Source organism: Otolemur garnettii, unplaced genomic scaffold, assembly GCF_000181295.1.
Source record: "Otolemur garnettii isolate 467f Iridium unplaced genomic scaffold, OtoGar3 scaffold00005, whole genome shotgun sequence".
NCBI lineage: Eukaryota > Metazoa > Chordata > Mammalia > Primates > Galagidae > Otolemur > Otolemur garnettii.
In genome coordinates, this window is record NW_003852400.1 from 22,878,862 (window position 1) to 22,905,843 (window position 26,982).

The 26,982-nt window shown below is 39.7% G+C and overlaps 1 protein-coding gene across 1 annotated transcript in view; it reads left to right on the forward strand.

Moving 5' to 3' along the window:
- Positions 1–26,982, forward strand: part of ASB4 (ankyrin repeat and SOCS box containing 4) — a 57,016-nt gene that overhangs the window by 3,006 nt on the left and 27,028 nt on the right. The window contains exon 2 of the mRNA XM_003782685.2: positions 6,160–6,459. Within this exon, the coding sequence (XP_003782733.1) occupies positions 6,160–6,459 (300 nt within the window). The remainder of the gene's footprint in view (positions 1–6,159; positions 6,460–26,982) is intronic.

The following is a 26,982-nucleotide window of genomic DNA, read 5'->3' on the forward strand; positions in this document are numbered from 1 at the left end:
GCTGTTCCAGCTGTGGGCCCTATTTCCCACCAGCACCTAACAATGATTCTTAAAGTTAGAGAGTTCTCACTTCATTTACTCAAGTCATTTGAAGCTTCAGAATCAACTATTCAGATAAAATCATGTTTTATTAGCAATAAAAAAAGCAACTTCTCTCACCCTTGGTGAAGTGGACAGTGGGAATATGCTGGTTGTTATTTGAAAGACTTCCCCAGGAATGGCAGAGATAATGGGTCTTAAGAGCAAAAACAAGTGAGCAAAATTGTATTTATCTGGTTTAATTTACTTTACTTTAAAATAAGAACTACATGAAGAAAACATAAATACATGAAGTATTTGTGAACCGCCAAATGCGATAAGTCATCGAATAGTCATGGGATGTCAATGTTATAAAATTTGTTATGGGAGCATGATGAAGTATTTAAAGAGAGAGCAAACTCAAAAGAAATCTCTAAAGAAAACTCCAAGGCCCTTTGTATTGGTTCTCCTGGGTGACCTACATACTGGAAACATGAGGGAATGGCCAAAAAACTGTTTCCTAAGATTTTTCCAACTACACATTTTGATTCGCCTTCAGAAGTGTGAGCTTTGGGTCATTAATGATACAGGCAGAATATCCTACTTATCTCTTTGGTATGAAATTCCCTAGTCAGCAAGGTTAATCAGAGTCCTTTTATTAATCAGTGTAATGCACTTTAAGTACGTCGTTTGTGGCCCACAGCCGCTGGTTTCTTGGTTGTAGTCATATTTTTAATTAAAATAACCAATGAATGATTTCACTTGAAAACTTTCTGGCAGGTACTTTATCTACTTTACCAAGTAGCAACTGCTTTCCAAATATCTTGAAAGCTGTTCTTTTCACTCTCCTAATGAATAATCTCTTTATCACCTCATTTTCCTCTTTGCCAGAAATTCACTTACCTGCTTTCCTAGTCCATCCTGGGTTCTTCTCCCTTCCTGGATATTCAAACTTCTAAAATTTACATTTTAAGCTTTTTTTTTTTTTTTCTCCCTCCCAGGGGAACTTGGAGAGTTTTCCTGAAAATATTAGCTATTAAAAAATAGCCAAGAATTGTGCTTCAGACTGTAATCCTTCAGGACTGTGTAAATACGTGGACGTAAGCAGAGCAAATGTCTGTTAATCCAGCCACAAGCAGCGTGTGTAACCTTTGGCTGTAATAACAGAGGCTTCTCGCGGGTGGGGTTCTTTTGACTCTGATAACATTATAGTTGATAACTGTTGCAGAGCCCGGGCTTAGCTGAAGGGTTACCAGAGAGGTGTACATCCTCTCCAAATGCATCCAAAAGATGGCCAAAATACATTGTTCCTTACCATAGTGCCTGAGCCTCAGCTGCTCAGGCATATCTCTTTGGTTTCAGATTTCAACTGAACTTACAGACACACACACACACACACACACACACACCACAGGATTAGTCTGCACATTTCTGCAGGCGTAAAATTTCTAAAATTCCTTTAGAACTTTTGGCTACAAGTGATATTGGTTTGGAAGTAAACTAGATCACAGATTTAGTTTCAAGGTTTTCAGGAGACGAAGTTTAAGGGTTAGAGGTGGCCTCTGTCCCTATGAGTCATATGTACTCAGGAGCTTTATACTGCCTACTCTCTAACTGACTGATTATTTTCATTTGTAAAATGTTGACAAGACTCTAAGTCCCCTACATGCAGGTAATCAGTGATGTTGTGAAGGTGAAATTGTGTCAACATATTATATAGGGCCCCAGGCCCAAGAAAGGTGACGGCCGGGACTGTAAATGCACATGGGTGGGCACGGCCTGCGTTGGGGGCTCCTTGTGGGATCTGTGCACAGCAGGAGGCATCTGTGTTTTCTTCGTCTTGCCTCTCCTCCGCAGGGCCCCTTGCTGCTGCAGCGCTGTCTGCACCAGCCCCCGCTGCACACAGACTGCAGACCTGGGGGAGAGTGTGAGGGGTTTACATGAGAGGGAGACAGGGATTCTTCGCCCCCACCGAGTCCCCAGGGGCTTTGTTTCCCAGTTCCACACCGTGCCTGTTCTTTGTGCAGTCTGAGCACATAGGAGAAGGGCAGGCCTGCATCTGCAGAGGTGAACAGAGGGGGGCCTTTCGAAGACAATGGCTGAGAATAAATCACATTCCGGGGTTTTGAAGCCCTGGGAAAATTCGGCCGTAGGAAGAAGGGAGGGTACAGAAAATGAATCTGCCTGATCAGTTCACTGTGTTTCTGGCTTGCTGTGACCCGGGGTGCTTATATTCTGGAGGACACATTCTGATCCTTCACTTGTCAGCACCAATGCAAGGTTGTCAACAGGCGCAGCCTCATCTGGGGTTTCTGAAGACAGCTTTCTCTGGGCGTGGTCCTCCACGAGGGTGGGTGTACTCACTTCCACGCTTGCTACACAGTGGCTCATGGCTACAGCCTCATTTTAAGGTGGTGATTTTATATGGGTGGCTTCTTTGCTAGGGGCTGTGTTTTCCTCTATTGAGAGCAGCAGCTCTCCTGTTACTGCTGGGTGCTGAATTATCTAGACCCCCGACTTCTGCTACCAAAGTTCTGCAATGCAGCTTCCAGGTGAGCTTTAGCACACTCTGAGCCACAGCCTGCAATCAGTCCAAGTACCATTTCTCCATTTTAGCTTCCCAAGGGCAGCAGGCAAGGAGTCTCATCCCTACCTGCCCACACACATTGCCATGCAGGAGACGACAGCTGTAGGCACAATTCCATTCAGGGAGTATTCTGAATTCTAGGACCCGGTGGCCTGTGAGTCTGACTGGTTACTGGTTATGAACATGGGAGATGCAGATGAGATTGACCAAGAGGCCAAGGATAAATGAGTTATACAATAAACAGGCAACATCTATTTTCTAGGTGCTCCTGGGAATTTAGGATGAAGAAAAAAAAATCAACAAGCAAACGCGTTTCCGTACATATCAGAAATACGCCGTTCTATACTGAACTTAGGATCTTCTTCCCTTTCCTGTGATCTGTGAAGCAGTCTGGGAGCTAAACCTATTCTACTTCCACTAAGACAAAGACAGATAGAAACTCTGCATTGCGGATATTCTGATTTCCGGGCGTTTGGACTGAAGCAGGCAATGTATGGCTCTAGCAGGCTGAAAAAGTGGCAGTTTTCTCATCTGGAAAATGAAAGGCTTGGAAGGATAATCTTCCTTCCAGTGCTAACATTCTGAGTTTCTTTGATTTTACATCGAATGGTGTTTTCTTAATCAGCTCTCGGCTGCTTCCTTTCTGAGACCATTTTTCTTCCCATTGCAGAAGCAGGCCTGAGTGTCCAAGCAGTCGCCGCATAGAGCCAGCTGCCTGATCTTTGCCACTAATCGGCAGGCAAAACACACCCTGGCTGTCAGATCTGGAAACAGCTTCTTTCCAAGATAGTTAGAAGAGACTGTTTTTGCAAATTGCTTGTTGAGGAAATTTGAGTATTAAAATGACTGGTTAAGTATTAGTGTTAATGTGGCGGTGGTTCATTCTTTATCAAAAACAGGTTGCATAACATATGTATTTGCGTGGGACACAGATTCAATGTATAAATGCATCTATATATACACATGCATTTTTGTGCATATCTATCCCCCCCCCCCACACACACAGGCATGGGGCTGATATTCACTATCTGTGACACTACTTAGCTTTGCCAGGGAATGTCCATATAACCAAACACATCTCTTTGAAGTGCCTGGAATCCTAAGTTAGTTACGTTAGAAATTAATTATATTGGCTGAATACAGATTCCTATATAAATTCACATAATCCTGAGAGGAATCACACTTTAAACAATCCTTGGCCCATTAGACCCTAATGTGAAATAACTGGATTTCTTTTTAAAGTGTAGATTTAGATAAAGGGAAAGGTAGGAGGGAAAGAAAGCAAAATGGCCCTAGAATTTGGAATGGGATAAAAAGGGATTAAAGGGGGGTGTGCGTGTGTGGCAGGGTGGGCTGCAGAAAGACAAGCTCTGGGTTGAATTCATTCATTCCTGTGGGGATTAATCAGCCTTGAATATAACCCTGTAAATAACCACATTAAATTAAATTCTGTTTTTCCCCTTCTGGATAGAAGGACCATAGTTAATTTTAATTTTAGTTGTTTTTACAAAAAGTAACACACGCACAGGGTATGATATTTGAAGTTATAAAGAGAGCATTTAAGAGCAAGTTCATTTATGTTCTTGGCCCCCAGCCTCACAACTCTTGGGGCCCCCACTGTAACCAGTTTCTTTTTACAGGTGTTTGCAAATATAGTTGCACATATCATACTCCACATGCAGTTTAGCTCCCTTCTTCTCTCACTCGATGATATATCTTGAGATCTTTCCATTTCAGTCTATATAAAACTGCCCCATTCTTTTTACTGGGCACGTGGTATTTGATGATACGGATACACTGGAATTTATTTGAACAGTCTCCGTGGGTCACCCTTGAGGTTGTTGCCAGTGATTTGACCATTATGAACAATGGCATTGTGTAGTATGGACTCTTGTATGCAGACTGTTTTGCCAGGATTCCTAACTCCCAGGAGCACCTTGAACAGAGTACGACGCCAGTGTCCCTTAGAGAGTTGTGCAACAGACCTGTGGTCCATGAGGGTGTGTCACACTAAGTTACAGTCCTGATAAGGGAAATATTCAGGAATGACACATATTTAGCCTTTTTCACTTAAATGAAAGAATTTTAATAGCTGACTAGCAGGCCCATTTTTAAGTGATCATCATCTTCAGAGTGCCCTCTTGATCTTCTTCATTTCTCGGAAAGGGAGGTGCCCAGAAGTAATCACTGTATTCTAGATTTATTCTGACCTCATCTAATCAGCAAAGAATACAACTTTTATTTCTCTTATTCTGGTCACTGCACTTCTATTAATGTAGTTTAAGATTGTATTAGTTTTTGGCAGCTCTGTGCCAGTGTTGGCTGATTTTGAGATTAATGTCAACTGAAATCCTTAGCTTTTTTTTTCTCAGATAAATGCCCATTAAACCATATTGTGCTTACCTTGTATTTATAAGTAGAATTTTTATAACCTAAAAGCAAACTTTTGATGAATTCATGTTAAAATTTATTTTGTTATGTCAGCCCTAGAGTCTTTTCCAGGCTGTTGAGCTAGCCTTACATCTTCATTTTACCATCAGTATTTTTTCTTTCTATACCTGTTTTCCATTCCCCACTCATAGTGAGCTTAAATGCTATAGCTGTATGGGTTGACATTGAAAGAAAGTTTATAAAGTCATCATTGTTATAACTAGTCAAACGTGCCAATCATTGGAGACCTGTAGAAAAAGGATGAATGAGCTCAGTGTATGGAACTCAAAGGTCAGAGAGAGAGAGAAAGAGAGAGAGAACATTTCTATCAACTGATGGGAGAAATGTACCTAAGATCTCAGATCTGGGTACAGTTATCCTTCTCCAGACCAATAAAATCTGTGCATAGCTGTGGGCACAGTTAATTGTGCAACACATCTTGTTTATCCATTTATTTTGGCTACTAGGAAGTTCATAGGCAAATTTGTGATATAATTCTAGTGTACAGGACATGGTTTATATTTTCTGTTCCTGCATATCTTACTCTTGACTTCTTTTTATTTTCCTACTTTTTTCTTTTTTAAACGTGTGTATAAAAATTTGGAAGTACCTTGAATTCTTCTTTGGAAAGAGATATCATATAAACCCATAGGTAGGTGAATAAAATCTTGGTGTGACAAAGTTTAAAAGATTAAACATATTCACACCTTGGATTGGTAACAACAGCTATAGGAAAAAAGAAATGAAATGGAATAAAAATTATGAGCTTATAAATAATACTTTTGGAATCATTCAAGGCAAATTCTCACTGACTGGGAGTTAAAAAAAAATTCCCTAAGAGTCTCAGGCAATTCACCATGGAAAATAAAATACAGTCACATAATGAAGGTCAGAAACTCAAATTCCTTTAAGATTCAGATAGGTAAAGTAAATAAAGAAACAAAATATAATAATATGTAATAATAGAGGCAGTGAGAACTTGGGAAACTCTGTCACACTTAAGTATATTAAAATATACTATTAAATAAAACATTTGCAGACCCATCAGTTACGACTGAGTTATTTTCCCTTAATTTTATAAATGTGACCCAAATAAAATACTTTGTAAAAATCTTCTTTTTCAGGTCATTGGTTGCCTAGTTATAAATTAAAGTCTTCCTGGGCAACAGGCCTGCATCTCTCGGTCTGGTTTGGTCATGTGGAATGTCTCCTGGTGCTGCTAGACCACAATGCTACAATCAACTGTAGACCCAATGGGAAAACACCGCTTCACGTGGCTTGTGAAATGGCCAACCTGGATTGTGTTAAGATCCTCTGCGACCGCGGCGCAAAGCTCAATAGCTACTCTTTAAGTGGACACACAGCTTTGCACTTCTGTACGACTCCAAGCTCCATTCTCTGTGCCAAGCAGTTGGTTTGGAGAGGTAAGCCCTGTGGGGTGGCTGCCCTTGTGTCTGCTTGCATATCCATGGTTTCAAGACTTGGTGACCTCAGGCAATGTAATAGGCATCTATGCACATTCAGCCTAGTTCAGAGGCCCTAGAAATACATGTCAGTGTGTGTACACGCACACACACACAGACATGCACACACACATATTTATTTAGTTCTGTTAGTCCAGGCCATTCAGTAATGATCACATTGGAATCATCATCATCTCTTAGTTGCTGGAAGCTCATTAATTTATTCACCTAGTTAACAAATATTTATCTAGCTCTTATTATACATTAGGTAATGTGCTAAGTAAGTGAAAAAAAGAAAATAGTTTCTGCTTTCAAAGGGCTTGTATTCTGGTACAGGAGATAAATATTAATAAAATAAATTCATAAATATATAACTAGAAATTGGAAAAAAGTACTAAAAAGGAGAAAATAGGCATTATAAAAGAGAATGCCAGGAGCGAACTATTATAAAATGTGTTAAGACTTCTCTAAGGAAATGATTTATAGGCTAAGACTTTGAGGATGAGAAGGAGCTAGTCATTAAAAAATGGAACCAAGAGTAAAGGAAATAGCTTAAGCAAAGTTTTAGGAGGGAAAAAAATAAGGAAGAGGCCCAGTATGACTGCAGTGTCTTAGATGTAAGGGTACAAGGTAGGGTAGGAGAGCAGGAGGGGACAGGAGTGTCGCAAGATGATAATGGATGTGTTAAATCCTATGGGGAGTGCTGGGGTCTGAAGTATAGGGTTTGGATATGGAGCTACTGATAATTTTAAGTGAGACAGTGACATGGTTTTCTTTTCACTTAAAGCCAACACTCTGGAGGTGTACAGAGAATGTGTTGGAGGGAGGCAAGGAAGGAAGCAGGGAAGCCAGCAGGAAGGCTATTGTAAGACTCTAGGTGACACAAGATGGTGGCTTTCACTAAGGGGCAAGAATGGATAGGAAGATTAGAAGATATTTGCAAACGTATTTGGGAGGCAAACTCAATGGCATTTAGAGTTGGACCAGTATGGGTGGTGGGGACATGAAGGAAAAGGAAGTCCCAAGTGTCTTTGCCAGGGATCTGGTTTTAGAAAATGGGCAAATACGATGATGGCATTTTTTGAGATGGAGAAATTTGAGGAAGAAACATCCACATGAGAATGATGATTTAATCTTCTTTTAAAAAGCCAATTTATAGGAGTATTATTTTCATTCAGTAAAGTTCATAGTAAAATTTACTATTTTTGAAAAACAGTATTTTTGCAAAACTATCACCACAATTATTTTCAAAAGTTCCTGGAAGCCCTTTGTAGTTAATCCTCCCCCCACCCCCGACCCCGCAACACTGATCCGTTTTCTGTCCCTACAGTGTTTCCCCTTTCGGAATGTCATGTACATTAAATTATGCCTTTGGAGTCTGATTCCTCCCACTCCGCGTAATACAATACATGAAACAGAGTTTATCCATTCCCCAGTAGAGGGGCATTTGGATTTTTTTTTTTATTCCTAGTTTTTGTCAATTTTTTAAAGAAAAGCTGATATAAATGTTTGATATGGGATCTGAGGTGAATGTGTTTTCCTTTCTGTTGGGTAAATAGGAGTGTGGAAAGATGGGGAGTTTGATAAATTTATAAGTAACTGACATATTTTTTTTTCCAAAGTCATTTCATCATTTTGTATTTCTACCAGCAATGTATGAGAATTACAGTGGTTCCCCATCCTTGCTAGAACGTCATAATGTGTGATTAACAAAAGTTACTTTAGGGGTGGTGCCTGTGGCTCAGAAGGGTAGGACGCCTGCCCCATATGCTGGAGGTAGCAGGTTCAAACCCAGCCGTGGCCAAAAAACAAAAGTTACTTTAGCCATTCTTATATGCTCATGATGGTATCTTACCGTGGTTTTAATTTTAATTTCTCCAATGACTAATGTTGAAGATGTTTTTATGTATTGATTTTCCAGCTGTATATTCACTTTGCTGAAATGTCTGTTCATGCTTTTGTTCTTTTTTAAAAACTGAGTTGCTTATTTTCTTATTACTGATTTGAGAGAGTTCTTTATGTATACTGAATATTAGCCCCATATCAGATACACTTTTGCACGTATTTTTATTCATTCTTTAGCTCTTGTTTTCCTTTTTCTAATGGCATCCTTCCAAAAGTGAAAGTACTTAATTCAAATTGAAATTATCATTTTTTCCTCTTGTGCCATATGCCTTTTGTGTCCTATCTAAGAAATCTCTATCTCAGCTAAGAAATATTTTTTTCTGTTTGTTTCTAGAAAGTTTATAATTTTATGTTTTACTCTAGACCTAGGATTCACTTTAAGTTAATTTTTGAATATGGTATGAGGTGTGGGTAGAGGCTTATAATTTTTTCTACAGGAGTCCAGTTGTTTCAACACCCTTTGTTGAAAAGACTATTTTTTCACCATTAAATTGCCTTGGTATCTTGCCAAAACTCTACTGGCCACATATGTATGGGTTTATTTCTGGGCTCTAGCCTATTCCATTGATCTATATATCTATTTTTTTTTTTTTTGCTAATGGTCCATGACATTATTAATGTAGCTTTGTGTCAAGTCCTAAAATCAGGTAGAGTGAGTCTTCCTAGATCAGCTTTAAATATTGAAAGTTTCACATCTCTTTGAGACTTCAAAGTGATTAAGTAGAAGATGCACTTGGTATAAAAGTATGAATTTCAGAAGAGAGCTCTGAAATACAGCTTTAATTTCATAATTGTTGACCTATAGATTGTATTTGAGGCCAAGGAAACCAATGAAATCACTTGGATAAAGAATATCAATAAACAACACTGAACCTAGGCCCAAGACACAGTAAATTCTAACATTTAGAAGCTAGAAGATTCAGAAGGACCCAGTGAAGCAGTGTAAGATATACTGGCAAGTGAAACGGGAAAAACCTAACAGCATTTTGGCAACACAAGGACTTCTTAAAAAGTGCAGGTTCCAGAAACGGAGAGTGGCCAGCTATATTGATAGCTACAGAGGTTTAATCAAAACCATTCATTAGATTATGTAACAGAGTTATCACTTACAAAAATAGTTTTGGTGAAATGGTATAGAGGCCAGATTAGAATGGCAGAAGATGTGAATGGGTGGTTGGAAACTAGAAATGTTGAAACAGAAAAGTTAGACTGCAAAGTGAGCATAAGAATGACATGATTGATGGAAACAGTGCAGGGCAGGGGAGATCACAGGGGAACAGTATCTGTAGTCTGTAGATAAAAGACAATGCTTGTCGGCCAAAGGAGTGATGCATAGAAAGAAAAGAGCTAAAGATGCACGAGGCACGAGAACTGAAAGTTTACAGTCTCTGGGAAGTTGAGATGACATGACATCAGAGACTATGGGACACCTCCTCATTTTAAACAGGAAGCCAAAAGTAAAAGGTGGTCTTAATGATCTAATTCACCCACATGGAGAAAAACTCATTTCAATTCAAGTTGGGGAGAGGGAGAACAAGGGAGGGAGGAAAATACAGGGAGGGTTTGAGGTGCTCCCACTGAATGGGCACAATGGAGGGGTGTGTGGTGCACCTTTTGGATGCAGGACACGGCTACAGGAGGGACTCTACCTAACAAATTCAAATATTGTGACTTGGTTGTTTGTACCCTCACATTAACCTGAAATTTAAAAAAGGAAATAGGAATAAAAAATAAGATATAAGATTTTAAAAAAAGATGATCTTACATGCCAGAACATTCACAGATTTGGTGATGTTAAGATGAGGAAGTTCCTACCTGCTGGATTTTCTCCCTCACTATTGTGTGCGACAAAGTCATCAGCCAAACATGAGAAATGAGCAGAAAACATGGACATTTTGTTAAGAGTGGGAAAAAAACAGAAAGGTCATGGAGAAAGAATGGGAGAATGAGCTCACTGGAGGAATGTGGTAGGACTACTGAACTCGTAAAAGATGGCATGGGCTTCTCAACTTGCGGGAAGCCAGCTTATTCTTCTTGCCTCATCTGGGAGGAAGGGTTTAGCACGAGATGTAGGGATTGGGTTGTCATTAGTTGGACATTACTTGCTTTCTATGTGTGCCCATCCTTCCCCTTCATATTTATTCTTTCATTTATTTCTAGATTGAATTTGTATTTTTATCAACTTCTTACTGTAACTTAAATGTCTAAGCTTTTATCTGACAAATTCTAGAACATTTAGAAATTGTATATTTGTTTAAAATTATTAACTCTGTATTGTTGATAATTTAATTGTTTTAAATTTCTTTATCCTTACTTTTGATGGGGCGAGAACGTTTAACATCGACTCTCTGCAAATTTCCAGTCTACAACATGGTATTATTAACTAGGGTCATCCTGCTACACATTAAATCTCCAAAGTTAATCATCCTGCTAAACTGATACTTTGTTAACTTTTTATATGGCTGCCAGGAACTGAAGAAGGGACAGAGCTGACGACCTTTTCATTCCTCAGTGGAATCAACCTTTCTCAGTGGACACAGTCCCATCTCTTTCGTCTCTGTCAACAAAGGGAGACTACCTAGAGATAGGAAGGAATAGAGTTTGTGGACAGCTTGAGCAATGCTCCCTATCAGCCGGCACTAATGAATTAGACTCAGAACAATCAAAGAGAAAGAGTGGAAGTCCATGGTTCTTTATAGCCATAGCATCAAAGTCCGAGTTCACAAAGAAAAGAAAGATAAATTAGAGAAGGCAAAAATGCTCAACTTTGGTGTGACAAATATCATAAAATTAAAAGACAGTCTTAAAACTGGGGGAAAAAATGGAGACTGTCTGACAAAGGGCTAATATCCTTAATAAATGAAGAAATTTTGAAACAAGGAGATTGGTAACTAAATGAAAAAAAAAAAAGGAAAAAAGAAACAAGAAAAAAAGAGGAAAAAAAGAAAAAAGGTAAAAAAGAAAAAGAAGAAAAGGACAAGGAAAAACTAGGCCCCCAAATAACCATCTAAACAACAAATAAAGATGGGACGCGGTGATTGCCTTCACTGGTCCTCAATCAGTAACATTAATGAAAAGAACAACCAGCTACTTTCTTTTTGTTTCTTACATTAAAGGAGATAGGAAAGATGATAGCACAAACACAGGGACAGGCTCTTGCACACTCTTAACAGAGTGGAATGTGAATGGTGCAAGCTGGGGGACAAATGGACAATACATATCAAAAGCTTAAAACTTTTTTTTAAATCGTGAAACACTACATCTAGGAGTAGAGACTAATTTTAGCTAGGAGGACCTTTTGACCCAGGGCTCTCATTTATTTAGGGCTGCAAATTCAGACATTTGATATTCCAAGGTTATAACCCATAGGGTCAAGGAGATAGCCAAGAAGAAAGGAAAAAGAAAGCATTGCTTATGTAACTAAGAACTGGGCTTGCTCATAAGATCTGTATAGTCCACTGGACGTTAAAAGACGTTCTCCTAATTCTCAAAGAGTTTTCAGTAATGCACTTATAGTATATTTATTTTCTATTTTAGTCTTAGAAGTTTTAGTTAAGGGAAACATTTAAAATATACCACAATTAAAAAATATATTTAGAGTTTTTAAAAAATTGCCTAACTCCTTCTTGCCCTCAGAGAGTCATTTACGTTACTGAAAAACTGAAAAATAATAATTACATATCTACTAGAAAATTTCACATTGTTACTGCCATCCCATGTAGACATAAACATTCACTGACCTTGAAAGGTTTGTAAAAGCAGCTTATAGGATGGTATGAACTGCCTGGACTTCCATTTCCCAAAATTATATATGACAACGCATATCAGAAAATAATACCTAAATTCTCAGAGTCAAACTTGATAATCACAGCTAATGTTTAACTGTAGCCAAGCAACTTAAAAAAAAGATATCGATTACTTCAGAGCTTTACTCCTAGAATAGTATCTTTTTAAGTTTGGTCCTGGGCAAATACAATCATAAGAAAACAAAACTCTGAATTAGATAATTTGGGAAAAATTTCCCCAGTTTCACCTATGAAAGGAGAGATAGACCGGGAAGATAAGTGCCAGCAGGTAGGTCTTTCAGTCTGGAAACTCTAGAAGCCTGTGAGCCTCTTTCATTGTTCTGTGCCTTTTTATGTCCTCACCCTTTTGGACAGTCCCTGGCACCTAGAAAGTGCTCAATAAATGGTTATTGAGATTCCTGACAGATCTGGGAATGGCTCCAGGAGGCCTGGGTGCCTGGATGGGACCCACTGCCATCTAATAAATGGAAACTGTTCAGTTTATGGTTAATGAAAAGCTGCTCTTGGTCAGTTTCACCCTCTGGGTCTCTAGGGGTGTAGCTGAGGGCTGAGTTTTCTCTCTCTTGGATTATGTCATAGGCCCTTTGGGGGAGAGGTCACATACATCACTTTGAGGCTGGACAGAGGGAATCGAGACAGCCCACAGACAAGGAAAATGAGTAAGGCTAACATTAAACTCAGGACCGAGAAGTCCATTAGAGGAAGAACCAGTGCCATGGCAACTGAAAACCGATGTAATTTCATTTGCTGTTTAATGGGCTCTTTGTGGAAAAGTGCTCTTTGTGGAAAAGGCTAATTGAGGCCAAAAAATTGCATGCAATTTTCTCTTAAAAGATTTTCCCCTCTTTTTTCAGCGTCGCAGAGCCTGCTTTGTCCCCACCCTGGATTTTGTCTGCTATTTTTCTGTTTGCCTTTCTACTTAACGCCCCCATCTTCTGGCCTTTGTTTCCTTTCATATTAGTATAATGGTGTTCATCATTTGAGAGGGCTTATTTACCTCTACAAAAAATGTCCTCTCCTTGAATCCTGCATTTCCCTACCAATGAAGAGTGTCGGACAGGTTTAGCCGGCTGCTAAGCAGCGTATTATTTCCGGCCATTCCCTTTCGTAAGAGGAAAATGAAAGCTGCTTGCTTTACTCGGCATGAAGCAAATCCTGCCAGTAGGAGGAAAATTTGTTACTGCAGGAAAGCCATAAAAATTCAAATGTTTCCTAGCAGAATGTAGCATGGGGGCAAGGGAAAGGAGACCATGCCTTTTAAAAGACCGTTCCCCTGCTACGTGGTGTGACAGTGACACCAGTCACCCACATGTTGGGAAATTCCCTGTTCAATGATGTGGAACGTGGTAAGGCAAGATGTCATTGGCCGTCATTTTAATCAAGAAATAGATAGGCCTCTTGGACAAACACCTCTCTCACTGCCCTATTGCCTTCCATCTTTTCATCGCGTATGTTATGCATTGTAAAAGCACAAACCTGACCATCCCCTTCCTTTGCAAACCACCCTGAGAATTTTTGCCTCATCTGCTATACTGTTGGTACCACCTGTACAATATGAATTTTTGGACTTTTATGGACTCGACATTATTCATTAAATTTAATTTTAAAGGAAGCTTTGTATTACTCTACACACTTGAAAGCCAAAATCCTTTGCCATATAGTAAAGGCAATGAAATTCTTGACCTGGACCTGTTCTCTCAGATGGCAGAGAATGACTCTGAAAGCTTTGTCTTCTGGCCACTGCTTTTCCTAGAAATTTTGTCTCTAATCATTCTTCTCTGAATAAGTGAACTTGAAGTTAGTCTGCAGACCGTAGCTTACACCCAGACAAAAGGTACTCCAGCCATGTAAAGAACGTCCCATAGAAAATCACACCATGCTTTGGAAAACACAGCCTTAAGCAGTGCTTTATAGAGTTGATGGTCTGGTTAGTGGAAAAATTTTAGAAATGTTCCCTTCAGAATCAGAAGTAGAACAACTTTTCTGCTCTCATCATAATCTCTTCATCGTGTCCTGGAGGGACCAATGCTGGCCGGCACAAAGAGAAGACAAAAACAAATAATGTATGCAGACTGGAAAGAAGAAAGCAAAACTGCCATTATTTAACACAATGTATTTGTCTACACAGAAAACCCAAGAAAATCTACCATCCAGTGGTTAGAATTAGGGATTGCGTTCTGCAGAGGCAATGTAGTTAAGATCAATACACAAAAATCAATCGTATTTCTATATACCAGAAACAAGCAGCTGGAAATTACAACATGAGAGATGATACATTTATAATCTCACAAGAAGTTTAAGAGACCTAGAAAATATATTTAACAAAAAGAGGCGGAAGAAATATGAGAATTGCATAAAAGATATCAAGACGATGCCGTATTCAAGGTTTATTATGAACGTGTAGTACAGGCTTATTCTTCCCTCAGATGTAACCATTTTTTACTTTCTTTTAGCTGGTTAGTTTGATGTTCAGGTCCATATTGCTAAGTAAATGCCATTTATTCATGCATAAAAATCGAAATGAATAAGCAGCAGTACAAACAGTTTTACGGTAATCTATTGATTCATTGACTTGGAAGATGAGGATTTGGCTAGTTTTTTTCTCCATCTGCACCCCCCACCTCTCCCCTGCAGCTTACATTCCCATCCTTACAATATAGTTACACTGTAACTACGAGGCTCTTGGTAAACTAGGATAACTTCTCTTTCTGATGCCCTGTTTTGTTTTCCCTGGAATAAATTGTCTCACTTGATTCTTTCGATTCATTTTCTATGTACTCACTGTCATTATAGCTCCAAACATTTTGCTATAATAATAGTTTTTAATCTTCTTTGAAATACTGAACACACTGTTTATTTTACCAATTTTATTTTCTTGGAAAAGTTCCTCCTGAAGCCTTCAGACTTGCTCCAATCAGACCCTACTGGATGTGCACTTGGCGTTCCACTGTCACCTTGGGATCCCCACTCCCCATCATCCTAGAAATTCCCCTCTGTTCTCCCCTATGTTAGATTTCCTTTTTTTTTTTTTTGGAGCCCAGATCTTCCTAAATTTTGGGTTGTTGCCTATGTATGTTGAATACATCCTTTTGATTTCTGAGAGGAGTCATGAGACTACACATGCCCCAAATGCATTGATTCTCCCCAACTTGGCGTAAAATACTTTCTCTTACTTGATGAAGACATTGCTCTGCTACCTTCTAATTCCCAGTACTGTTCATGGAAGATTGAAAGCCATTTAAATTTCTTCATTATTTATATATGATCTCTTATCTTCCTCTTTGAGTAATTAAATATTTTTTCTTAATTTCTCTTTGGTGTTCTGAAATTCCACAATGATCTGCCTTGGTGGGTTTATCTCATTCATTACACTAAGGCCCTTCAACTCCCAGATGCTTGTCTATCAGTTCGGAGACATGTCCCTGGATCATTTCCTCCGTGAACTCTCTCCCTGTGTTTTCTATATGCCGTCTTTCATGAACTGCTATTATTTGTATATTGAACCTGGTGGTCTGTTTCTGTAAATTGTCTAATTGTCTTATATTGCATTTGTTTATCTTGATACCCTACTTTCTGTGAGATTTATTTCAGATTGTTTTTCTTTGTTCTTGTGGCTTTTATCTACAGTATTAGAGGCTTTCCTTAGATGTCTTGTAATCCTTGGCTCTCTGCCCTGTATTTGAGTGACCAAAAGCTAATTTGGAACCTAAGTGTCTAGGTAGTTTGTTGACTGTTTGCTTCGCCGTAGGTAATTTGACTGAGCCTTTCATCTGAGAAATCTCTGACACAGTATCTTTAGATTTTTTTTTTTTCTTAAAGATAAGTCAGAGTCTCCAAAGAAAAATCTAACTGGCTTTTTCCTGGAGGGCCAAGCCTAATGGCCAGTACTGCTAGCGCTGAGTAAAGAGAAAAGGCTGGGAGTGCAAATATAGCAGCCTGCTCCCTGTAATGCTCTGCCCTCGCCTCCCTGCGAAGCTAACTTCTACTCCTGGGTAAGGTCTTAGAAAGGTTTCAATTCTGACGGTCCTCTTCCTTAATTCTCCTCAACTCCATTAGGTCTCTATGCTACAGTGTGTATTCTCATAGCACCTTGTGCTTTTCCTGTGTGGCACTCACATTTTATTTTTTTAACTCTTTGATTAGTATCTGCCTCCTTCACTAAAATTATGAGTTTCATGAGACCAGAGACGATTTCTCTCAACATAGTCCCACACATAGTACACACTGGGCGTTGATTGTTAACAGTTTTCTGAATGTTTGATTGGGAGCATGTCCTAGCACTGGGGGTAGAATGTGGCTGAACCAGAGCGGTTTCATTACCACCACCATTGGAACACTTGTGCTGCTGGGTTGTGCTCATGCTGCTTTCCCAGGCAAGCGGAATGTGTGAGAAAGGAGGGAGAAGTCAGAGAAGTTAAATAGTACCGTGATCCAGTCTGTTGGGAGTTGCCATTAGATGCAGTAAGGCGGAAGGGATTAGAGTTGTAACAATCAGTTACGTGATAGGTACAGATAGCAGAAGGCAGTTGTCCGTGCGTGTGAACAAGTCTTTCAAGGATTATTTGTGAAAAGGCTGTAAGAGGGTAGATGAAGAGGAAATGGGGTTGAATTTTTTTTTTCTCTTAGATGACAGAAACTTGAACATTTAAAAAACTGCTGGAGAAAAGTCACCAGCGGGGCAGAGATTGAAGATAGAGGAGAGAGGTGGGATACTTCGTGGTGTGAGGATTTTGAGAAGTTTGGGAAATTTGATCCAGAGCAGGTATAGGGGCTGACACTGCAGGAGAGAACTCCTGTTCCATTTCAGCCAGAGGCATCTGTAAAAGGAAGGGATGGGAGTTGATGGACGTGGTGTTGGGCTTTCAGGACCTTTCCATTTGAAGGGTATTTTCTATGTAAAGAAAGAAGTGAGAAGATCTGAGAGTGAAAAGAGAGGTAAAAGATTTGAGGGGAAAGGAGGTTTGAAATAGTTATGGTAGAGAGTGGGAGAAATAAGTTAAGCAGAGGAACTTCAAATTGCTGGAGGACCCAGGTGTGTATTCATGCTTGACTTGAGGATGGTATCAGTCTTGTACAGATGGTACAGGGAGTTTTGGGCACACAGCGCTTGGGTGCAGGCATGGAGAACAGGAGGTAATTGTGCTCACTCAGGGTTAGGGTCACTCACTCATTGCAACAGGCAAGTGCTATGAAAAAATGGAGAGAATTCAAAGTTTTAACAAAAAAGTCATGGAAGTGAAAAAACATGGACATAAGTTGGATATTGGAGGAGAAAAGTAAGGAAAATCTAGCGGACAAAGAGGACACAGTTAGGGTTTCTAATGAAGCCCCAGAATAATTGCAATGGTTATTGCACAAGCGAGACACGAAGACAGAAGGTTATGGTCAGAGAGTGATGTTTGCAGACTGATCAATTTCAGATAATGACTCAATCTGGGTGTGACTGTGGGTGGGAGTCACCAAGTCAGAACGTAGAAGAAAGTCACTGAGGAGAATGAGATGCAGAAATGGACAGACCAGGGCACTGGGTGGGTCATGCCTGTGGTTGTTAAAGACTCCCAGTACAAGGGCAGGAATTTGTGTGGACAGGAACAGTGTAAGTGCCCAAACCTTGAGAAACAGATGGGGGGGTGAATGCATTCAGGAAAGAGGTTAGGTGGTATAGCTGAAAGAGCAGAAACAGGGAAGTTCTTTTTTATTTATTTTTCTAAAAGAAGTAGGGAGTAATTGGAAGCAGCAATGGGGAGTGAGAAATATGAAAAAGAGCACCCAGTGATGTACTGCAGGCCAGAGTTAAGCATCCTACATCCGTTGTTTGAGCTCAGAACAGAGCAAAGCTAGTTTGGTTGCCATGGTGACCAACGCCATGTCTCTGGGCTCATTAATCCTGTGTTCCAAACTAAGCACTTAGCATTAGCTTCTGAATAAATGCAACAAAGCTCTGCATACTGAAAAGGGCACATTCATGTTAAGCAGGGGAAAAAGGTTTTCAATTTCATTCATTAAACTAGAGTAAATAATTTAATATCTTTGTGCGTCAGTTCTCCTAGCTAATGAATAAGGATAAATGCTTAATGGAAAATCTAGCTTAATAAAGTTAACAGCATCGCGTCTACATATAAAGGAAATTGATGTCGCCGGTATATATGCATATGAAGGGGAAAATGGAAAGGAAAATAACATATATTAAAGGTCTGCGACGTGGCTCTGTCAAATACTTAAAAATAAAATGTTTCATTTAATCCTTGCAACAACCGTGTGAAGTATACATTATTCTCTTTACTTTACAGATGGGAAATCAGAAATTCAGAGACGTTAATAAAACCCCAGTTTACGCAGCTTGTGAGATTCGAGCAGGTCCAATTGTAGTTGATTTGAGTCTATCATGATCCCACTATATCTTGCAGAAAATTAGATACTGCTTACCCTTCTGGGACAATTTCCCTAATTAAAAATTGTGGGAAAAGTTTGTGCTACGGTGACAATGTATAAAAGAGAAGCTTGAACCCTGTGTCAGAGTTGCATTACCTTGAAGAAAATTCTCTCCTTAAGATGTTTTAAAAATTAAAAAAACAGGGCCGTGCCTGTGGCTCAAAGGAGTAGGGCACCAGCCCCATATGCTGGAAGTGGCAGGTTCAAACCCAGCCCCATCCAAAAACTGCAAAAAAAAAAAAATTAAAAAATATATATGAAAAGGCAATTGGGTATATTAGAATTGTGTTTAATTAAAAGATATGAATAACTGTCCATGCTTCTTCCAGAATGAGTCCCACCAAGGCAATCATTTACTCCCACTTCATCATTCCCTAACATGAAGAAGTATGAGACTTGCAAATCAGACTCCTGACACAGAAGTTGATTCTTTTTTCTAAGTATAATGCCTTTATTTGAGTTTTCTGGACTTGTTCCTACAAAGGTGTAGATAAGCGATTGAAAAAGATATATTAAAAACCCATTAATTCATTTCCCTTAACATTAAGCTCTTTCATTAAAAGCAACACTTTGATCAATTTCTAATTTCTGCTTCTAACAGTATGATACAGCAGGATTTATAATAATAGAAATAACTAGGCATGAGTTAAATATCCCTACCACTAGAATTAGCTGTTAGCAATTTTTTTTCTCCAAAACACTAATCATTTTGGTTTCACTTACAAAACCATCTCAGATCTATTTTCTCAAATTTGGGTGGTTTATGGCTGCCCAGACTATTCCCAAGTGCCTTTTCAAAGGGAAAATAGTAATCACAGCCTTCTCTTCCCTCTTTAGCATCGTAGGCTTCCTCTGCCAACTGGCTCTCTTGACTTTTTCAACTATCAAAAACCATATGTGACTCGTGTTCTGAGCTTTCAGTCTTGGTGCGTTATCTTTGTTTTATAACCAGAAGCATCTGAAACCAGAAATTGAAGGATGAAATTCCTTGGGCCTGTACTAATTTATTAGTTTTCTATCAGCACTTCCATAATTTATTTCTTACTTAGGGGACCCCGGATCTTATTATCCACTGAACATTTTAAACACCATTTAGCAAAAGATATAACATTTATAAACAGAAATGCAAGCGTTTTCTTTGTAATCTCTGTAAGTGGTAGCTTATGGAAGATAATCTAAACAATTTGGAAAGAGACTCAGGGCCCAGGTTTGGAGGTAAGATGGTTAAATCAAAAAAGAGCCTAGGGCTCCAATCTCCGTTTTCCATTAAGCTAACCAAGAAAACAAACGAATGGGGGAAACGGCAAAAGCATGAGAATTAGAGGCTAAGAATCAAGCATATGCCTGCTTCTTAAAGAAGTTTTTACTAATTATAAAGCTGATGGGAACAGAATAAGAGTGAGCCCCTCTCTTTTCTGAAACAAATCATCTCCTTAGTAGTCAGAAGTAGCAGCCAGTTCTTGCCAAGATCCACCAAAGGGCAAGGATGGTGGAGAGGCTCAGTTAGAGGGAACATGGAGAGCAAATTCCTCCAGCCTCCGAAACACTCTTCAATAAAAAGATCACACCAACCAAAGAACTGGGTGGTAAATAGAAGAAGGACATTCACTTCTTTCAAAAAAAAAAAAAAAAGCTGAATTAACCAGAATGGGAGCAGAAGGAAGAAACCATAATCAATAATATTATAGTAACAACAATCAGATATGGCATTTCTATTGCATGCCTGGCTCTTTATCTATGCTTTCATTAATTCTCACAACTATCCTATGAGATCAGTATGGTTATCCCCATTTGCAGATTAAAGGGCTTGCTTGAGACAAGTGGCTGAAGGGGTGTTACTAAGTTTTGACTTCAGAGTGACCTCAATGAGTTGGTTTCATCCGCTAGGTGGTGCTGCCTCCTCTTGGCTAGTTAGAGTCTTGCAGGTGATGTAAACTAGTCTTTCCTGTCATCTTTTTTGGTGAATCTTAATCTTCATGGTAGACTGGACATGTCAGCCAGCAAACCTGCTCCTCCCACACCTCCTTCTAGAACTTCCTTGCTTACAGCACCTTACCTGCCACAGCTGGTTAGACCAAGGGTGGTATTCCACCAAGGGCTGGCCAGTGGCTCACACATGACTTGATGTGAAAAGATGAACTCAAGTACAGTGCTTAGGAGTGTAGGTTCTGGAGTAAGACTGCTTGAGTTCAAGTCTCTACTTTCCCACTCACTGCTTACATAAATGAGGGCAAGATTTAACTTCTTTGAATCTCTGCCCTTACCTACTAAGTGGAGATATTGATAATAATCCAAGTTGACTCTAACGAACTCCAAGAAGCATTTATGGGTCATGTATGGCTCTTTCCCTCTATACCTGGACCAGTGTAGACATCTTTGTATTGCCTAGAAATGTGTTTCCCAAATTCCCCCATATTAAACACTAATCCTGGAGCTGTTAAAGGTGTTTCAAAAGCAGAATTTCTCAGTCAAGTAAGTTCAGGAAAATCCATGTATAATTAGATTTCTTCATTATAAAACTTATCAGAGTCTTTCATATGCTAATGTAAGTTGTAAGTATACAAAGGTCCATAGAATGTACACATTTTCTTAACTATAGAGCTTTTTCTTTTTAAGGCATCTTATAACAATAATATGGCACAGGGCAGACTTCAGGAAATGATGGCTTAGAAGAATGAAATTAGGACTTACAGCTAGAACTCACACTTGATGCAGCAAGAATTGCACTCAGCCTTGGTTATGCCAGTGTTCTTGCCAGTTTCCCTTCTGAGGGAAAATTCTATCACTGTAGTAGGAAGAATAATGATCGTCCCAAGTGTAAAATTATAGAATTTTACAAAGAGGTAGCCAAAATGCAGAGTAGTTTGTAAATATTTTGTAAAATTTTGTAAATAATATTTATAATATCCCATTTTCCCTATGCAGGGTGACTTAGGGATGACTTTAGGGGGTCACCCTGTATATTTCCACTGAGCCCTGATCTTAGCCCACTGTATTAGTCAGGGTTTTTCAAAGAAACAGAACCAATAGAATGAGAGAGAGAGAGAGAGAGAGCGTGTGTGTCAAGACACACACACAGAGAGAGAGAGAGAGAGAGAGAGAGATTTATTTTAACTGATTAGCTTATGCAGTATGGGAATACAAGTCCAAAATCTGTGGGTAGCCCAGCAGGCTGAAGAGCCAGGAAAGAGTTGCAGCCTGCTAGCAGAATTCCTTTTTGCTTATGGGTTGTGAGAGGTCAGCCTTTTTTTGTTCCACTGAGGCTTTCAACTGATTGGGTGAGGCCCACTCACATTGTGGAAGGCAATCTGTTTCTAACGCAAAGTTCACTGATTTGAATGTGCCTCTCATCCGAAAAGCACCTTCATAGAACCATCCAGAATAGTGTTCAACCAAATATCCAGGCACCATGGTCTAGCCAAAGTGATCACCATCACATCCCCTGAGGCCTGTGTCAGACTTTTGACCTACACAGCTACCACATATAAGATAACGATTTTGAGTGTTTTAAGTCCCAAAGTTTGTGGTGATTTGTTACAGTAGCAATTGGGAGCTCGGACATGCAGCCTGGACCCACCCTGAGCATTGCTATCTGCAGCAATGCCGGTCATTTCTCCCTCTTAGTTTGGGTCATTCCCCTAGATCTGTCATCGTCCAGGATGGATTGTGATGCTGGGATAGATCACTAGTCCAAACTCTCCCCCATAGCCCCATGAACCTCCCAATTCTAACAGCCTTCTCAGTCCGAAGCTGCCCACTCACACGATCACATACTGGCCCTTGACACTGCTCTGGTATTTTCTCTTCCTAGTTTTCCATCATCTTCTTAGTTACACCTTACCTGTTACTCAATGTCATAGTGACTCCAGTTCCTTGTACCTCCTTTGATACGGGTATCCCAGCCCCTGTTAACATCATTTCTTTCTCTCAGTCCAGGCTCCCTGGTTGCTGCTAACTTGAGTTACTCTTTCATCAAGGTTATAATTTTGCCAGAGTAGAGTTCTTCAGGGTTAGCACAGACCTGGGCTAATATACCTCTTCTTATTTACTATTAAATTATCTATAAACATTGTTATTAAACAATCTATAAAAATTTACCAAGAAAGCCTTTTAGCAGTAGCTATGTAAACTAAATATATGGACAAACTATAAACCAAAGAATGAGTAAAATTTCTATTATTTAATAATTATGTTATCAAAGGGAATGGACTGGGATGTGCACTTTTGATGAGGTGCCACATGCTCTTAAGAAAATGAACAGTTAGACACTGAGGTCATCACATGTTCAGTGACTTCAGGGTACACAAATTCTCCTTCCCTTTAACTTGTGGCTTAGCACAGAGCCAGCTTGTCAGTCTGTATTCACTGACAACACACCTCACAGATGCAACATGGCAGGAATTAGGAAAGACGCCGTGCTGTCAGATGACTAGTCACCACCTGTCCCACGGAGAGCTCAGTAGGGAGATGGTAAAGAGAAGCCGAACTGAGTGTCTGTGAAAAATCCCTGACCCAGCAGGCAGGGAACAGTGCCCTGACAAACCGGGGGAGGATAACTCTGAATCTGCCTTTCTCCAAGAAACAGGCAAAAATTTTAAACTTTGATAGGGCCATGTCCATTATGAGACATAAAGAGATAATGGGTTACAATGCAAAGGGAGCTGAGGGGACTAATTTTCCTCTTCCATTCACCTCGGGTGCTGCTCCCGACCGCTGTGCTGTCACACCTCTTCTTCCATCAGCTTGGGACCTAGGCAGTGTCGCAGCTGGGTACCCCTGAGGATAACAGCTATGATCGCCCACATATTATCTTAACAGGAAGTCCTTCTCCAATGTTCCCCCTCCTGATATGATCCCCAACAGAGACTTAACCTCTTTTCAAGCAATTGTTATTTCTGCTAGCCACTGGTTGGAGGAAGGTCGCAGCTGTTCCTTCTGGACTGAAAGACTCCTCATTCATTGTCAAGGATGCAGGCTGCTCCAGAGATGGGCTTTCCCACTCTTGCTTTTGCTGCAGCAGCTGCTGCTGCTGCACTGACAAAAAGAGGCCCATTATTGTGTGACTCGCTTCTTTTCATGCAATCGGCTTCTGCTACCCTAATGCCCCACCTGTGCCATTCTCCTTCGTGCCATGTCCTCCCCTGCCACTTGAGTCTTGCCTCTGTTCATGTTCACTCCTAGGGCTGCTCTAGGCCTCCTCTTGCTCTAAGTTCAGAACAAATGGAATTTTTTCCCTGGGTAGAGGAAGAAGTCCTTATTCAATTTCTTTAAATTACTCTCTTTTTCAGCTGAATGACAACAGCAGCCTTCATTTCCTTCCGCAAAAACACCTTCCCGACCATAAGATATGTCCTGACTTCATCGAACCCAATAAGAATAACGCCAAATACTATAATAATGGCACATTTTCCAAAGTCTGAGTCTCATCTATGGTTACTTTGCTAAGTTTTAATCAATGGTTTTTTGTAATTAAAAAAGATAAAAAAATAAAATAAGTAGCTGGTGACGGAGTTCAGTGCCTACAGCTTGACTGTTCATCAACAGCATGTCGAGAAAACTGTCTTTTCTTTAAGGTTGAGTAAATTAGAAGTAAACACAGTGATAAATAAACATGGGCTCTGCGAAAAAAATCTGTCTCCCAAGGGACGAGAAGCAATATTCTGAGGAGTTGGCAGATAAGCTTTGATATGAAAAAGATTTGCTTCAGGAGACAGAGGGAAATAGTTTGTGATATTTGCTTCCTGTTTTCGATATGATTTAAAAAAAAAATACGAGTAGCTGTTAAAGGAGAAAAAACATGTTATGAGAACAGACCGAGTGTAAAATAGTTTGGTTTAGGAAGCATTTATAAAACCAAGCTGTCTTCCTACTTCTTCCTTGGATTTTTTTCATCATATTTGCTGGATCTGCTACACTTTTCTACACTTAAACATTGGCATGCTCCAGGACTCAGTTGAAGATGTGCTTTTTTCATCTACACTCAAATCTGGGTGATCCCCTCTATTCCTAAGGCTTCAAGTGTCAGAATGGTGCTCATGTCCAGATTGGTACCTGCAGCCTGACCTCCTCCCCCGAACTCCAGACTCGTCTATCCAACTGCTATCTATTTAACCCACCTCCCTGGGAGGTTTAATACTCATCTCAAACTTACCATGTCCACAGTGAAACTTTCCTGTCTTTACTTCTGTGCTCTACAACTTCCTATTCTCAATAAATGACAATTCTGTTCTTCCAGTTGCTCTAGTCCGAAGCCTAGAAGGCATCTTTGCTTCCTCACAGCTCCTCAGACCTCAGACCTGACAGCAGTGAGGCTTGTGGGGGCTGTCAAAATCTATCTCAAGTCTGCTGTACTGTGACCAAGCCACGTTATTTCTTCTTGGGTTATGATAATCAACTTTGAGTAGTTTCCCTACTTTCATCCTTCCCTCTTTTGCAGTCCAACCTCCACACAGCCAGTGAGAGTGATCTTTAAAAAGTTAAAGCATGGCAGTCATACTAAAAGCCCAGGCTTCACAACTATGCGCTGTATCCACGTAACTGCATTTCTACTCCTTAAGTCTATAAAAATACAATTTAAAAGGGGCATTTGAGATCGTTTTACTCCCAGATATGTAAGCACCCACTTAGAACATGGTCTGAATGGTCTGATGTCTCTGCTGTGACCTTGTTGAGTTGATTTCACCTGGTCCTCAGCTGCCTTCCTACCACTTCTGTCAGTTAGCTCAGTGAGTGCTTACCTGAACACAGCAGACTTGTTCCCAAGTCCTGAAAAAGTCAGAGCCTTCATCCTTTATGCTTCCTGCATCAGGAAAGCCTTTCTCCATGATCTTCAGCCACTGGTAGTTAGGAGAGCTCAACAAGGACTCATTTTTCAGTTGCCACCACAAGGAAGTATAGAACAATCATTTTACCACCCCGCAAAAAACCTGTACTCTACCCTTCAGCAATCATCCTCCATTTTCCTCCAAACCTTGATCCCAGGAAATCATTAATCTACTTTTTGTCTCTATGTGTCTGTCTGTTCTGTACTTTTCACATACATGGAATCACACACTAAGTGACTTTATCCAACTGACTTCTTTCACTTGGTATAAGATTTTTAATGTTTCATGAAACAAGGACAGAAAAGTGTATTAATACTTTATTCCTTTTTATTAATGAGTATCCCCCTGTATGGATATACATTTTTTTTTAATCTATTCACTGGTTTGGGGTTATTAGGAATAATGATGCTATAAACAATTATGTACAAGTTTTTATGTGGGTGTGTGTGTTTATTTCTCTGGGAATGCTGAAATTGTGGATCGTATGGTAAGGCTATCCTTAACTTTTTGAGGAGTTGTTCTCTTGTTTCCTGAAGTGGTTGCATCATTTTACCAACCAGCGATCCATGGACAAGGATTTCTATTTTTCCATGTCTTTACCAGCACTTGTTAACTTATTATTATACATCTTTTATTACTGCCATGATAGTAGGTCTGCAATGGTATTTGATTTGCCATGATGGCTAATGGCATTGAATATCTTCTCATAGGTTAATGACCATCTGTATATTTTCTGTAGAAATGCCTATCTTTATCTATATTATTTTTTTCTCTATTGAGTTGTAAGAGTTATTTATATTATATGTATATATAAGTTCTTTAGCAAATATGTGATTATTATTTGAGAGTTGTCAGCTCACAGATAAAATGAAAAGAGTAGTTAGGATTGCTCAAGGATATTACGTATAATAAAGTGCAGGGAGTAAATAAGGACACCCAGGGTGAGACACAACTGTTAAGGAGTGAGAAGAAGAAGAGGAATCTTAGAAAGGTCATTAAAAAATAGCCAGAGAAGGAGCAGAAAGCACTTCCAAAGAATCTGGAAAAAAACTAAAAGCAAAGAACCAATCCTCCCCCCCAGAATTTCAAGGAGTGAGTCACTGGAGACCCCTGGTGGCTTTTGTCAGAGCAGTTTCAGTGGCGTGGTGGGGACAGAGGCAGGCTTTGATGTACTTGATGTACTTTGATGATCCTTTTCTAAGAAAAGTGTAATTTTTGAAGATGACATTAAAAAAAATCCTTGAGGAGTATATGGGTGGTGAGAAAGTGGGAGCGGAAAGCAGAAATCAGACTTCCAAGAATTTTGGCCAAAAGGAGAGCAAAAGAAATTAGAAAGTAGCTAAAAGGGAAAACAGAGCTTATAAAATACAGGTAAAGAGTCAGTGGAAAGGGTGATGTTGGATAAATAGTACAAAGAAAGTATTTGTTGAGCAACATTCTACTGTAGGGCATGTGATCAACTGCACAGATGGAGGTGTTGGTCTTAAATTAGAGGAAGGAAAATTATAGAGAAAAAG